This window comes from Myotis daubentonii, chromosome 1, assembly GCF_963259705.1.
Source record: "Myotis daubentonii chromosome 1, mMyoDau2.1, whole genome shotgun sequence".
NCBI lineage: Eukaryota > Metazoa > Chordata > Mammalia > Chiroptera > Vespertilionidae > Myotis > Myotis daubentonii.
The window spans coordinates 21,347,693-21,363,798 of record NC_081840.1 but is presented as its reverse complement, the minus strand read 5'-3'; the positions used below and the strand labels follow the sequence as shown (position 1 = coordinate 21,363,798).

At 48.1% G+C, this 16,106-nt stretch overlaps 2 protein-coding genes across 5 annotated transcripts in view; one reads left to right on the top strand and one right to left on the bottom strand.

The window, feature by feature from the left end:
* Positions 1-4,496, top strand: part of FLVCR2 (FLVCR choline and putative heme transporter 2) — a 60,931-nt gene extending 56,435 nt beyond the window's left edge. For both annotated transcript variants that reach the window (XM_059689989.1, XM_059689980.1), the window contains one exon: positions 2,591-4,496. In XM_059689989.1, coding sequence (XP_059545972.1) covers positions 2,591-2,686 — 96 coding nt within the window. In that variant the 3' untranslated portion in view covers positions 2,687-4,496. The remainder of the gene's footprint in view (positions 1-2,590) is intronic.
* A 2,864-nt stretch (positions 4,497-7,360) lies between these two features.
* ERG28 (ergosterol biosynthesis 28 homolog) lies at positions 7,361-16,039 on the bottom strand. 3 transcript variants are annotated; one of them, XM_059689945.1, is made up of 6 exons: positions 15,893-15,999; positions 15,119-15,243; positions 13,670-13,833; positions 10,744-10,834; positions 8,230-8,348; positions 7,361-8,113 (listed from the first exon to the last, which is right to left on the bottom strand). In XM_059689945.1, exons 3-6 carry the CDS (start codon positions 13,800-13,802, stop codon positions 8,034-8,036), a joined length of 423 nt encoding a protein of 140 aa, XP_059545928.1. In that variant the 5' UTR covers positions 13,803-13,833; positions 15,119-15,243; positions 15,893-15,999; the 3' UTR covers positions 7,361-8,033. The 3 variants fall into 3 exon arrangements, with proteins under 3 accessions (XP_059545928.1, XP_059545938.1, XP_059545918.1); XM_059689955.1 differs by having other exon boundaries at positions 15,119-15,238; positions 15,893-15,978; XM_059689935.1 differs by lacking the exon at positions 15,119-15,243 and having other exon boundaries at positions 15,893-16,039.
* Positions 16,040-16,106: the final 67 nt, after the last annotated feature.

The following is a 16,106-nucleotide window of genomic DNA, read 5'->3' as shown; positions in this document are numbered from 1 at the left end:
ACGCGTTGGCAGATAGATGATAATCTTTCATACTCTCCTGTTTGCCTTCTGATATCACACTCCAGAGTTGGCAGTAGCATGTGGAGGGAGGAGCGAGGACCAGAAATTCACTGGAGTGACAGGGGAAGCCTTAGGGCAAGAAAGCTGTTCTCTGGACAGGTCTGAGGCCCATGGCATTGTCACTGTGGAGAGGGACTCCCACCTGTGCCACACACAAGCAAACAGGGTTTGGAACACTTTGATGAGTATACAATGAGCCTGCGGAAAGGTGCCAGGAAGAACACAGGGTCGATTTCTGGTGAAGAGGTTTCAGCTTGGAATATGGCACATTGTGTCAAGTCATACGAGATTTTTGCCATGTTTACTTTATGATGCAAACAAGAAGAGAGTAAAGGTTCCTATAGTCCTAGCACCCAGAGATAACCTGTCACGTTGGAGTCCACTTCTCAGTGTTGCTGTCTGTGGGGATGCTTGCACACATTTGGTTTTCTGCTCTGCTTGTTTACTTAACACAGCTTGACAACCTTTCTGCACCTACATTCTTTTTTATTTTAATATATTTTTATTGATTCCAGAGAGGAAAGGAGAGGGAAAGAGAGATAGAAACATCAATGATGAGAGAGAATCATTGATTGGCTACCTCCTGCACACCCCCAAGTGGGGATTGAGCCCGCAACCCAGGCATGTGCCCTTGACCGGAATCAAACCTGGGACCCTTCAGTCCACAGGCCTACGCTCTAACCACTGAGCCAAACTGGCTAGGGCGCACCTTACATTCTATAACCTCATATCAGTCCATGTGCGCGCACGCGCGCGCGCACACACACACACACACACACACACACACACACACTCTTCCACTTTCTCTTGTTGAATATTTAGGCTGTTCCAATATTTCACTATTCTTGCAACCAGATCCTTGTGCATGCGGACCACGTTTGTCACACAAGGTTGGAGTTGCTGGCTCAGTCACCTTCTTTTTGGAGTATTGGAAGCAGCACTGAGTAATAATAGGAGACAAGTCTCGTGCTGGTTCTCTACTGTCTGTGTCCCTGGCTAAGTCACTGTGCCTCTCTGGACCTCACTTGCGTTTGGGCAGCTGGTGCGATGGGAGGTCAGAGTGACGCTGGGCTTGACGCCCAGGGAAGCCAGGGCTGCACGGAGCACCCTTCCTCTGAAGCCGCCATGGTGGTCAGTGTAAGTGAGACCGGCACGCTAGCGCACACATTCATTAGCAGAGCCAGGGAAAGACAGGGCACACAGCAGATCTGGCCAGAACTGCTCTTTCTTGCTAATCAATGAGATATATCGTTTTGATAAAAAGAGACAGAACTTAAGGGATGGGGGTAGGCAGCTGACCTTGACTTTGAAAATCTTGGTTTGCGTTTCCATTTTTCTTCAAGTTGAAAGAGTGGCTGTGCTTCCATTCCCACTAACCTGTGTTTCTGATGGTGATTTCAAGGCGATGGCTCTGAAGGAGGCAGGTGTATGTGTACGTATGTGGCAAGTACATGTGCCAGAGAGACTGCCCGAATGACTTAAGCTGCCCGAATAAAGGCTTCTTATGACTGAGGCTGACCTGGGGCCAAAAGTTAGTGAGACTGCGAACGGGAAGGTTGGGTTTCCACAGCTGTTGCCATTGCCGTGGACTGGCCCTGAGACACTCCCTGGGGAAGCACCATGAGCCTGATGGACGGGACTCTAGGTTGGCCCGGCACACGCTCCTCCAGCCCCTGCGTGGTGTGGTGCTGGGCTTTCCCCAAGGCCTTCTCCCCAACCAGATGAACCCTTGAGCTAAGAAGCAAAGTGCTCCTTGAAAGAGCAAATTCCCCAGGGGGTGGCATGCACCAAGTGTCCCCACAGAATCGTTTCCAGCCGTGTGTAATGCCAAACCCGCCTCACAAGTGTGACCCAGAAGACGCTTCTAATCCCGCGCCATCTCTCACTGAGAAAGCCAAAGCCAGCCCAACACAGAGCCTCTTCTTCTATGCACAAAGCATAGATACTTATTTGTAGTCACTGAGTTTTTATATGCAATGATGCATCCTGCCTGTATAAGCATTTTTTGTTGTATCCATTCCATGCACATTATAATAATGTTCCTCATCCTGGGGGCTACCTCCAAATGGGCATAGTTGGGAATGTGGATGGAGTTGCAGACGTGGCACTTGGACAGCTGTTGGATGGTCAGTGCCCGGGATGTTTAGGTCGGATTGCGGAGGGAGCGGGAGGGGACGGCACTGGCACTTGGAGGGGGATGGTTGTGGTGACTATGGCATCACAGGAAGCTGGCTTTCTGGTTTTTCCTTTGATGACCTTGTGATGGCGTGCGTGCGTTTGTGCATGCATGTGTGCGTTTGTGCATGCGTGCGTGCGTGTGTGTGTGTGTGTGTGTGTGTGTGTGTGTGTGCAGGGAGCTCACGAGCCAGGGGCTGGCACTTCTTTCCTTGTTCCCTTTGTTCACTCATGAATATGCTCTGGCTCCTGTCTTTCCCGCTGACTATAGAGTCCCTGCCAGGCAGTGGCTCCCGCCAGGGGGGAGCCCTGTGCCGCTTCACCCCAAGGCCTGCCTGCTTGTTTTGCCTCGTAGAAACTCCAGGAGGAGGAGGAGAAGGTGGAGAATGTGGAGAAAGCAGACAATGTCACCAGCAAAGCACCCACCACTTTGTCTGAGGAGCATCTCTGAGACGAGAAGGGGTTTGCAACTCAGGGAACACGGACAGCCCCCCGTCTTCCGTCAGCACAGCTCACTGCCAGCACCAGGGTCTTCACAGGGGCAGCTTGTGGAGGGAACCAGCTGGAATATTTGTGGCTTGGACGGCAGTGCCTAGCTTCTGGAACCCACTCAAGAGCCTGCACGGTCCAGTTGGGGGAAATCGCACCTTTCACCAAATGCAGATTCGATTCCCGCCCCTCCCCTTGTAGGTCTGGGAGCTGGTGTTGGGAGAGGCCGGTGAGTCCTGGAGTCAGTCCTGGCTTTGTGCCTTGCCTTCCCTCTTCACCTCCATCCCTCATGGAGAAAGCCTGCAAAATTATCATGGAAAGAAAGCTTATTCAGATACTAACTTTTTCTAGTGTCTCAAGACCCTTAGAAGCCCGATTCTAAGGAGCCGCAGCTGCGCTGGATGAGGGTCATTCTGGGGTCACTGGACCGACCGCCAACATTCTGTGGGAGAGGAAGCACCATCGGAACAAGCCTGCGGGTCCTCTGGGCCTCTGTCCTCCTGGCCTAAAGTTGGGGGCTGTCTCCAAACCCTCTTTCTTAAGAGCTGATCAAACCAAACACCAATAAAACTTGAGAAAGACTTTGTTGTAGCCTGGAAGGAGAAACTGATTTGGGGAAGGTAGCCCCCCGGGTGGGGGTGGGTGAGGGTGCTGGGGGCTACCTGCTGGGTGTGTTTGTGCAGGCCCGTATTTGGGAACTCAGGGAGCTCCAATAGGGAACGGGGACGTTCTTTTCTACAAAATCAACCCTTGCCCAGAGATTCTGTGTGTCGTTGTCACCTCTGACACCTTCATGTGGACGCTGCCTAGGGGAACTAGGTGTTTGTTTTCTCTGGAGAGAGGTGAGACCAGCCACTGTCCTGTAACCTTTACTGAAAATGAACCCCGATCCCTGCCATGCTGAGAAATCCAAAGCTGCTTCTGAGATGAGAGGGAATGTGGCCTTTGACATGGGGAACCGGATCTGCTTGAATGAAGCGTATCCCCCTTGGATGGGGACGGTATTTGTACACCCACCCCCTTCTAGCACTAACCTTTTATCAGACGTTCCGGATCTTAGGGGAGCCCCTTTCAGCCAGCCCAAGCTGACCCCCTCGCCTGCTGAACCTGCTATCTGGCTATACTTACAGGCTTGGGTGGGCAGCATCTCCTGAAAAGAAGACATTTTGGTAATTTCTCCGGTACACTGAGCAGCTGCAGGCAGGACCAATGTGCTGGTTTGCTGTGGCTACTGCCCTGGACACAGCATGCCAGAGCAGCCTGTGCTGGCAACAGAGCTGGGTGCTGGGGCCACTGCCAGAGAAACTGGGGTGTGTGTGTACGGACACTGGATGTAATAAAAGAAGTTCACACTGCGGGTGGGGGGACTGAGTGAGGGTGGAGAGAATGCCTTACGTTTTTTTTTGTGTTTTTTTTTTAAAGAGATATGTTTTCATTAATTTTTTAGAGAAACATCGATGTGAGAAATATCAATTGTTTGCCCCCCATACGTGCCCCGACCAGGGATCGAACCCCCAAAACCTAGGTATGGGCCCTGACCTGGAATTGAACCTGCCACCTTTTGGCATACAGGTTGACACTCCAACCAACTGAGCAGCCCGGCCAGCGCAGTATGCCTTCCTTTTTGACAGGGAGAAAGGTGTTTACTCATCATTCCCTCAAAATGTGTTAACAAAGGGTTTACCAAATCCGTTGCTTTGTTTTGAAACATAATTTGCGTTTTTCTATTTGTAAACCAGATGCTGTGAAGCAATAAAAGATTTTCCAAGTGGTCTGCCTTGTCACTTGATGGGGCAGAGGGGGCTTTCTGCTAGTCGGTCCCTCGGAGGTTATTGCACATTTCTGAGTGCTGGAGGATGTGGTGGGGCGTGGGGGCTGGGGGAGCAGCTTCTGCGGCCTCCCAGGGAAGTGGTTCTCTTTTTACTGAGGTGTTACCATCCCAGTGGGGTTTTTTTTTTTTATTTTATTGATTTTTTTACAGAGAGGAAGGGAGAGGGATAGTTAGAAACATCGATGAGAGAGAAACATCGATCAGCTGCCTCCTGCACACTCCCCTCTGGGGATGTGCCCGCAACCAAGGTTCATGCCCTTGACCAGACTTGAACCTGGGACCCTTCAGTCCCCAGGCCCATGCTCTATCCACGGAGCTAAACCGGTTAGGGCACCAGTGGGTTATTTTTTTAAAGATGAGGCTGTAAAGGTTACTGTCGGCCTTTGTGGGAGACGACAACTCAGCGTCCAACACATGACCCTGACCGCTGTCTGTACTGCGTACCCATGAAGGCGCACCCGAGTGTGAGTGCTGATGAGAGAGCCCACTGTTGTTTTTGGCTCTGCCTCAAAGGGTGGCTGGTGTTTGTCTTACAGTCACCCCAGCTGGGCTCCAGCGAGCTCTAGCCAGAGGCCACAGTTCCGGCAACTGCAGTTCTGATTTTCCTTCTGAACTGTCCTACTGACTGCCTCTCCTCCCTTCCCAGCGGTGCTCACCTTGTCTGTTACTTGGGTGTGCTGCGATCAGTTTCTCGTACATGTATTTATTACCTAGAGAGTTACACTGCCTGTGGCATTCTGGCACCATCTCTGTTAGCAATTCTGCTTTAGATCATGTAGGAAGGAGCTAAGTTGGGGCTATTAAAGGAACCTAATAGTCATAGCGTCTGCTAAATACTCTACATCATCTCTTTCATTTTTTAAAAAAATAAATTTTTATTGATTTCAGAGAGGAAGTGAGGAGATAGAACATCCGTGGGCAAACTACGGCCCGCGGGCCGGATCCGGCCCATTTGAAATGAATAAAACTAAAAAAAAAAAAAAAAAAAAAGACCGTACCCTTTTATGTAATGATGTTTACTTTGAATTTATATTAGTTCACACAAACACTCCATCCATGCTTTTGTTCCGGCCCTCCGGTCCAGTTTAAGAACCCATTGTGGCCCTCGAGTCAAAAAGTTTGCCCACCCCTGAGATAGAAACATCAATAATGAGAATCATTGATTGGCTGCCTCCTGTATACGCCACACTGGGGATCCAGCCCACAACCTGGGCATGTGCCCTGATTGGGAATCGAACCGTGACTTCCTGGTTCATAGGTGGACGCTCAACCACTGAGCCATGCATCATCTCTTTAGATCCTTTGGGATCTTTACCTGAAATCGTATTTCTATGACGCATGCCTAGACGCAAATCATATGATTTCATTCACTCCTTAGGTGGGGTCCACGTGGATCTCCACTCAAATGTTAACCCTGTAAGATCATTGCTTTTCTTTCTGCTTCCTGACAGTAGTTGGTAAGGGAAAGACAAGTTCTTAGCAACTGAGCTGTTTTTCTAGATGTAGTATTGTGGGGATGCAAGCGAAACGGCTGCAACCATATTTTTTTGGCACCATAAAGGAAGCCAAACGGAGGATGAAGCCAACACAGGTAGGCAGAGCCAAAAGAATCACAGAGAAATGGAGCCGAGTCCTGATCAAACTTCCTGAAGTTTATAATCCCCTTCACTTTACAGTTTTGTTAGCCAATGTTATCTAAGCTAGTTTAAGGTAGATTTTGTTCCTTAATTGATAAAGAATTTCCCATGCATTAAGTGTCAACTTCAAGCTTCCCGTCATCCCAAGTCTCCTGCCCCCTTCGTTTCTGACCTTTTTTTTGTTGTTAATCCTCACCCGAGGATATTTTTCCACTGATTCCCCCGTTCCCTTTTTTAAGAGAGAGTGGAAGGGAAGGGGAGAGACAGAGAGAAACAGCGTTATGAGAGACAAGTCTATTGGTTGCCTCCCGCATACACCCCAACTGGGGCCGGGGATCAAATGTGCAACCAAGGTACATGCCCTTGACTGGAATCGAACTCATGGTGCTCTAACCACTGAGAAACTGGCTAAGATATATTATCTTAATATCTTAAGATATTACTATAGTAATATATCTTAAGACACATGATACCTGGACATTCAAGTCTCAACTAAAATCTTACCTCCTACTTCCTGGTGATGTAAGTTATGCACTTCCCTCCCCTTCTTGGTTACAATATCTACTTTCTAGAATTCTTATCACTGTCTGAAGCTGTTCTTTCACTTGTTGGGTTTTTTGTTGTCTATTTCCTTGGCTACAATGTGAGGACCACCGCGGGAGTGGAGTCATTGCCCAGGTCATTCATTTCTCTTTCCCAAGTATCCTGCGTGGAGTAAGTGTTGAATAAATACTTGTTGACATAATGAATGGCCTTGAGTCTACATGCCGTGTGAGGGGCCAGTCAGTGTGGAGCCCTCGGGGTTGTTTGGAGGGCGCCGTCCGCTCCATTGTGTTATCTTTGGGCCCCAGTGTTCTCCTTTCCTCGTCACGCAGCCGTTTCTTCTATGCTGCCTTGTTCTGTGCTTTCTCAAGAACCTGTTTCTTCCTTTGGAAGCAAACAAGAAAGGGTCCTGATTGTTCTGTTGTGAACTCAGAATCTTGAAGGTGGGGCAGGAGGGGAGGAAGACCTGACTTCAAGGAGCTGGAGGCAGCCTGGTGTACCTGGGCTTTGAGCTGTCCTACTCACTCAGTGTACTTGATGAGTAGAAAGTGTGATTCTCTCTGGGAGGGCCCAGAGCAGGGCAGGAGTGGCCTTGGCTTACGGGAGATCAAAGTACAAGGACTGATCGGAGCAGAGGGTTTTTCTGTTTATTACAAAATTCATTACACAAATACAGCTGACCAGAAGGTCTAAAAACAGCCCAGACTCTTCCAACCGTAACCCATCCGTCGACACAAGGACATAAGCCAGGCTCACTCACAGGGGAGCCCTTCTTAGGAGAACTGCCCGTCCCGCAGATGGTTTGGAGTCTTGGGTCCAGCGGCAGAGAGGAGCCCAGCGTGCGTGGACAACCCCTGGAAGCAGCCCTTGGTGGCAGCTGCTCTGGGCGAGGCAGCAGCTTTAAGTTTCACAGTCCACTTGTTCCCACCACACAAGTCAAATCAAGGGATGGAAATACAATGAAAAGAGCAGGAGGCTGGAAAAGCGATCCTCAGAGAGGCTGCGAGTGGCAAGGGCACGGTGGGCTTCTGAGGTGCTGGCGATGTTTGGATCTGGATGGAAGTACAGAGGAGTCACTTTTAAATGATGCGTTACATGTTCACACATGTTATGTACTTTCCTGTATGCATGTTATAGCTTTAAAAAGTTTAAATGTAATAAAAGCAAACAGAATGTAAAAGGCTAGGAGTGGCTAAGGGGGCTGGTGATGGAGCAGAAAAGAAGAAATTAAAGCGCAGAGAGGACGACGGAAGACCGCGAAGGTGGAAGACGAAGTCTCGCAGGTGGTACTGTTGGCCTCAGTTTCTCTTCTTCTGTCTGGATACTGGTTCTACTTCTAGGTACCGGAGCCCGACGAGCATACCCAGGATTGAGAAACCTTAAATACAGAGAGAACATTAGCGGTGGACATAAGCACAGTGCTCTCTCAGACCCTTGTATGTCTGCCGGGCCTGGGACAGGTCCCATGGGAAGTTAGGGTGGTTGCATGCTTACTTGCCACCATCAGGGGTGCCAGGACGCCGATGGTGGGAGCTGCGGTCCCGTACACAAACAGCTCCGAGAGGAAGTGCCCCAGGGCGAGGAGGAAGGTCCAGAGCGTGACGTGGTAGAGCCTAGGAAGGTACAGACAGAAACAGGAACTGAGGGACTGCTTGTTCCGTGCGAGGGAAAGTGGTGACCGGGCCCGCAGCACACAAACACCCAGGAAGTGACCACGGCTGAAGGCGAAGGAGACTTGGTCCTGAGAAAGACCTGGCCTGCTTGCTCACATCCATTCTCTACGAGGGAAAACGGAAGGTTTTAACTGCTAATCGGAGAGAATGGTCCAGGCATCCAGAGTGGATCTCCAAGTCCTAGCAAGGCGGTGAGCCAGCTACCGCAAAGCAGGGTCTGCATTCTAGCAATCCCAGGAGGGGAGGCAATTTTGGGTCAGCCATGCTTCCATATTCCACTTACTCAAACGGGTTTGACTGTCATCCCAGCTCACCTGGCCTGTGTTTGGCCAGGGACTGTGCTCATAACGGTGGAAGCCACAGAACGAGGGGTCTGAATGGGGGATGAGCAGCAAGGACCTCGGGGGGCTTTTAGGTGCCCTTCTAATGTGGGCGGGTTATTTTGTCTCCGCTTGGGAAAACGGTCAGATGGAGGACCCGGTGACCATGTCGTGGGAAGAGAACTTGTTCCGCAGCTTTGGCCAAAAGGTGGGGGAGAGGTAGGTTACAGGATGATCCACCATCTGCATTGCTGATACCTTTTTTAACTGTGAAATTTTCAAAATTATGAAACCTCTAAACATTCAAAAAACTATAGATAAGATACTATAGTCCCTAATCAACCAGTACCCTGCTCCATCAACTGAGCATTTTGACTTTTTTTTGCCCCAGATACATTTTTTTAAAAGAAATAAAATATTAGTTATCAGTTAAAGCATCCTATGTCTCCTTTTCCATCTGATCCCGTTCTCCTGCCTCCCCTCTCCCCAGAAGGAACCAATATCTTAAATGTGATGTTTATCCTCCCTGTGCATGTCTGGATACATTTAGTAAACATGTACATATAGGAGTGGACTTTGAGTTTCCAGGGAGGGAGGGAGGAGAATCAGAGTGCCCATCAGAAGCACACAGACAGAGTCCCAGGCGAACAAAAGGCTGGAAGCACAGGCCGGCATCTGATTGGGAGAAGGGGGAATGGGTGGGCAAGAGAGGTGAGGAGAAGTCTGAGTTGCTTATGCTCATTCCAAAAGCACAGCAAACAAAAGGCGTTACCCCTTATACCTATCAGCAATTCTTCATCATGGGAAAGGTCTTTTAAAATGATTACTCAACCTTCCCTCCCTCCTAGTCACCCTGAGAGGTAGAACGGAAATACTAGTCTCGTTTTATACGTGAAGAGAGCGAGATGCAGAGAAGGTACATAATGAACTCGCTGCTACAGAGCTAGTTACTAATAGAACTGAGACAAGAGCTCATCTTCTTGTTTTCATTCTTCAGGCCCCAGGCTGTTTCCACTAAACTACACTGTTTCCAAAAATACATGCCAATCTAGAACGAGTAAACCACAGTTTCAAGTTAAAAAAAAAAAAATTAAAAAATTAAGTTGTTGAGATCGCAGGGCTAAGAGCCCTGCTTCAAATCCCACTTGTGTCAGTCTTCCTCAGATTAAATTAATTGGGTGTCTAATATGTAGATCTGCAAAATCAGGAATGAAAATCACTACCTCCCCCGCTGCTAGGAGGAGACTTAGTCAAGGTCACCTAGATGAAAGCTCCAGGCAAAATAAGGTAAATACCGTTCCCTCCTCTCTTCCCCAGAGGCTGAGGGTCTGGATCAGAGAAAAAAAGATTTTAGTGTCAAGTTGGTGTTTGGGTGCCTCACCCATTGACCAGAGCAAACTTTTCCACCTTGATGTGGTGATGACTGTTGGTGAGAACAGGGCTCGAGCCCCCTCCAGTGGCCAGTACTGGCTACAGCACTCTAGGCAAGAGGCTAGGATTGCCTGCAACTACTCCACACTAGCTTATTTGAGTAGCCTCAAAAGGCAGAACACGGGGGAGACCTGGGTTCTCTTCCACCCTCCTCCTCTGCAAAAGCATACAGCAGTTTGCTTGTGGGTTCCTCTTCCCGTGGACTGAGTTCTGTGCATTCGTGCTTAAGGAGGCATGTGAGAATAAGGTATGTGTGGGTGGCTGCTCTAAAAAGAGCACACCACTTCAGTAGAAGCAAGGCTGATTCTTCAGTAAAGCAGCAGGGGCTTTGATGCAGGCCACTGGATCATGGCACGGCCAATTTGCTATGTCAGTTCAAAAGAATTTTCAAACCTTAAAGACCTGTTAGGCCTTTTATGTTTTCTAGGCCTGGAAGGAACGGAACCTATGAACCTTTTATTATCTTCCACATTCTAGGCGAATGTATCAAGATGAACAGGTCTCCGAGGGGAGGACCACAGTGGATATGCGTATCACCCGAGTTCAAACAAAAGGATGCTAAAGCTCTTCCTTCCCTTACATACGTCTTGTTGCGGATGTCGATGGCACAGAGGCAACGGATCACTGATGAGAGCAGCGTCCAGATCCCAAAGGTCCGAGCTTGCAGGCCGTTCACTGGGTAGCAGAAAAAAGCAAGAGTGTTGAGAAGAAGAAGGTTAGGAAGCCTTCCAAACTCTTCCGACCTCCCTGGTGGTTCATGGGAGGCAGGGAGCTGAGCTGAGCCCCCTTTGGCTGGGCAGAGTGGAGGAGCTGGTGCCGTGCCTGGCGCTAGAAGGAATGGAAGGGATTCCAGAATGAGAACGGCTCAGCTCCTCCTCCAATAGCTATGGCGGGGCAGGGACTTCCCAGAGTGGAAATCCAACGAAGAGCCCACTCGGGCAAACAACGCCTGGATGGAGTAGCTTATACCTCTGCCCTAGAAACCAGTCTGGTGTCGGTGAAGCCCAGTGAGTCTGAATCAGGACAGGTTTGAGGGGATGCTGCAGAGTGGTCTGGCAATACAAGATGCCTGGGAGGTCAGCAGACTTTTAAGGCTGGTGTAGGAGAGAACTCGGGAATAATGGCGCCTACATAGATGGCTACATCTGTTTTTTCAGAGACCTAAGTCCCTAGGTCTTCGCTGAATCCAGATCTGTATTATTTGAACAAAGCCCAAACCAGGCTGGATTCCTGGACACATGACAGGGGGACAAAGCACTGTTTCTCCAGTGTTTGCCAAGGCCACCCTGCTCTTGGTGGCTTCGTTCTGACACTGTTGTATTCAATATCTTGTCCTGAAAGTATGGATCATAGTCCACCACAACAGTGGACCCTGGATATTTCTTAGAATCAACTGAAAAAGTTTCATGCAATTACCAAGACCTGGGTACCAGACCAAAGAAACCATACTCTCTGGGGGTGGGCCTTGGGCAAAGTGGCTTCTCAAACCGCCTCCCTCGGTGATTGTAAGGCACAGCCATTGATCTAAGGCATTCAGTGGCTGGAATGCCAAAACAGGCACATCAGAGACACTTCTTTGCTGTTCTGTTAAGCAAGAGAAATTTCAAGGGACAAGACTGAAAACTGAAGGGTCTATTCATGTTTACTTGGGCTTTTAGGATTTTCCAGCCTTTGGAAAACCAGACAGTGATACCAATTTCACAACCCCGAAGCCCTTTGGATGTAAGCAGTAAGGTGAACAAAATTCCATATGCCAACCAAATACCTGGCCGTTAGCCCTAGTGGGCTACGATCTTTATAAACGCCTTGGCAGCTTTGCTGATGAAAAGACTGAGGAATTAGTGAGCTACGAAAGGGAACTATTTCACCAACCTTAACCAGATGAGGCATCAGGTGAAATTCTACCACAGTACAAGACAGTCCCCAGATCATGAGGAGGCAGTCTTCACTTCTGGGCTGGAGACAGACAGATGGACACATGTATGTGCAGATGCGTGCGCGCGCACACACACACATACCTGCACACACACACATACCTACACACACACACTCTTGCTCAGCTCTATGCCCTTCAGCAAGTCACATGACCCCTGGGCTTCTCTGTCTCAACTTAAATTCAAAGGGCTAGAGCAGATAACCTCTGAAAATCCTGTGAATCTACATAGGATGCCTCGACCATCCGAAGGCAGCATTTGAGGGTGAAAAAGGTGAATTGTCTCGCCCCCTTTTCCAGGTTCTTCACCCCCAGTATATTTGAGCTTTGTTCAGAAATGAGCCTTAGCCTACTTAGGTTCATTTTATACCCAGATGTTGCAGAACAATGAGCTAGGTCAGAGCCTGAATCTGGGTTAGCTATAAATGTGACACAGAATCGTCAGCTGCTGTGAAACCGTGCCGCGGCTCCAACTATCCCACACATCAGTGCAAGGAAGGGCAAGCTGCAATGTGAAAACACTCTCAGCAAAGAGGCTCAGGAAACTGGGCCTTCTGCAGTTTCATTTTGGAGACAAACCTGGGTGGGCGTGGGCTGTCTTCTCAGGGACTATGTCACAGTTTGGGAAAACCTTGGATTGGTAACTCTCTATCTGCAACATGGAATGTAACCATGTGTGTGCCATGATGTGATTTCTGAAGACAGCTGAGATAACATGAAAAAGTTCTTTATGGCTTTCTAGTGGGGCATCACAGAGTCACCAAGTAATTCTATTTCCTTCTTTGCCCCTTGCATGCTCCCTACCAGGGATTGAGCCTGCAACCTGGGCATGTGCCCTGACTGGGAATGGAAACAGCCATCCTTTGGTGCATGGGACGATGCCCAGCCAACTGAGCCACACTGACCAGGATGCCCTTGTAACGCTTTTTTACAGACTGCCTAGGGCCGTGTAAAATGAATGAAAAGGTATTCAGGGAAGCGTTGAGGGGGAAAATGGGCCAAGTGCTATCCATAAAGTTTATTACTCTAGCACAGCGGTTCTCAACCTGTGGGTCGGGAACCCTTTGGGGGTCGAACGACCCTTTCACAGGGGTCACCTAAGACCGTCGGAAAACACATATATAATTACATATTGTTTTTGTGATTAATCACTATGCTTTAATTATGTTCAATTTGTAACAATGAAAATACATCCTGCATATCAGATATTTACATGACGATTCATAACAGTAGCAAAATTACAGTTATGAAGTAGCAACGAAAATAATTTTATGGTTGGGGGTCACCACAACATGAGGAACTGTATTAAAGGGTTGCAGCATTAGGAAGGTTGAGAACCACTGCTCTAGTGGTTACCAAAGGCTACTAGTATATAGGCAGCATCAGAATCACCTAGGTAGTTATTAAAAAATAGATTCTGGACTCCACCCAGGGGGTGAAAGTTTCATTGAACAGGTTTGGAGAGGGAAATGGCATCTGCACGTTGTTTGTTTGTACATCTCCTAGTAGGTTATTCTGATGTGTAGCCTAGTCTGGGAACCACAATGTACAAAAGATGCAGTTCTTTGACTTCTTACCCAGGTCTGGCTTGCCGGTGTAGAGCTTTTCATAGAGAAAGGTGTGGTCCCGGAAGCTCTGAAGCGTGTTCCCCATGGCTATGATGGACACCATCACCAACCAGCTTCGTAACACATTCAGGAAACGGCTCATGGTCCCCTCAAATCGGAGAGGGCTTCTTGCCCTGGAAACAAAGGCAAAGGATGTGAGACAACAGATGGTTCCTCTTCTATAACCATGAGCTCTCTCACCCCTGAGTCCCATTCATGAGGGCTGTACTAAGCTTATTTGGTCACTTATTGATCGCTTCCTAAATTCCTCTGCAAGCCCCCTAAGCTCACCCTCCCCAGTTACCTTAATACACTACTCTTACCTTCATGGAATTAGCACGCTGCCTTTGAATATTTTCCCTAAACCAAAGTGTGCTGACCTTTACCCAGAGTGAAAAAGGCTAAATAATGCAGTAGGCAGAAATGACAAACCCAGTGGAAAAATTGGAGATTCAAAAAAAGGGAGGAGAGGGGGTGTACAAATATTACTATAGTAACCAAGTGGATTTATGTATAAGCTTACTGAAATTGGTCTCAATATTTAGTCATAGTAACAGTGGTGAATCAACAGTATACTTTCCAATAAATGGCACAGTAGTTATCTTTGACTTGAGTAATTTCTCTAAAATATTACCCTACATCAGAACACTTTTCTCTTGGCTCAATCAGCCCTCTTATCTTTACTTGTAGACTGGTTTTTCATGTCATTCTTTTGCAAGGCAAGTGGCTAAAAGGTAATTATAAATCTAACAGACACCACCCTGGCTATTGATGACAGATCCTTCCAAGCGCATAGAAGCCTTACACATTTCAGTGGAACCAATAGTGAGGGCAATATTTACACCCTCAGGTTTTCTCTAATCTGGTTCTGAGGTATACCATAAACAAGAAGAACAATCTAAAGGTTAAAAATAAACTGCGGTGACTTGAGAACTAGTAAGAAATTATATGAAGAAGGAGATAGCAATGTCGGCATTGGGTTGCAGGAGAAATTACAGTAGCTAACAGTTACTGGGCACTTGCATGTGCCGTGCACTGTGACACGCACTTAACATATATTGTAGACATTATTAATATTTCCATTTTACAGATGAGGGTTGGCACAGAGAGGTTAAGTGATTTGCTTGAGGTTTTACAGCTAATATATGGCCAAGCTGAGATATGAAGCATGGTCTGTTGGACTCTACGTTGCAATACTGCCTCACTGTTTGAGAATATTTTGACGAAGTTTCCATTTTTGAGGGAGACAAGCATACCATACCCACTTTTGTCTTGAAGTTGTATAGAAAATAACATTAGATTATGTACTTTTTTTTTTAAAGCTTAGATTAACCCTTGCTGAGCATTGATTTCAATGAGCTTGACTTAAATAAAACCCATGTAGATAAAGAATTTAATAATGGAATTATTTCTTCCCACCTTCATTATGGTTTTTTGGCCCACGGTTTATCTGCTGTCAGGTTAACTTCTTGGGCTTGAAGTGGTGACAAACTATCAGGCTTCCTTTGTCACTCTGGCAGTAAAAGTTTCAGTATGGTCCTACACTACCCAGATGAAACAGATATTACAGTCAGCCAAGGCTCAAGAGACAGTGTGAAGCACCAAGAAACAAAAAAAGAACTAGCGAGGAGGGAGGGTGAATGGAGGAATCCCTCAGGGAAAGGTGGATCACACAGTGGGCTTTGTCCAAGTCTAGAGAGAATCGGGCCCTACGGACATCACAAGCAGTGACAGCCAGGGCCGAGATCCCCCCACCCCCACCTCACCCCACCCCCATCCTCCTCCCTATTTTCTTGCCCTCCCTCAGTAGGAGGCTCTTCCAAGGGTCCGAAAAGCTGCACGGATGGCCCCCTCTTTTTGACAGAACTTATGCCTTTCATTTCACAGAAGCTCTTAGAAATCCCAACAGGTAGCTGATGAGGGCTGAGCCTGAGCATTCTTCAGAGCTGCTCTCCCACTCCCTCGACCCATTTTCCTAAAGCTTGAGGGCCTATCCAACAAACACGATTCTCAGCTTTTGCCCAGGCAGGTGTGGTGTTAAAACCTGAGCCAGGAGAGAGGCGTTCCTATCCTGGCCCTACCATTAAGTAGCTGTGTGACCCTGGGCAAAAACCATTTACACTTTACAGCCTAGGTTTCCTCACCTGCGAACTGGAGACTTAAAAAAAATACAATCTCAAGGAATAGTCTCACCTGGCGACGGAACCCCAGCCAGCAGCAGCCGCTGCCGCAGCAAAGATGCAACCCCCAAAACAGCTCCAGCCTGGAGTCCACCCGAATCATTTGTCCCCGCCCCCGCCCTCACCCGGCTCCAGGATTGGGCCATTTCTGTCAATCTTCGCTCTGATTGGCTGTCTCGGTTCTGCTCAAGCAGGAGATGGGGCGTGAACCCCTTTACTGCCAATCA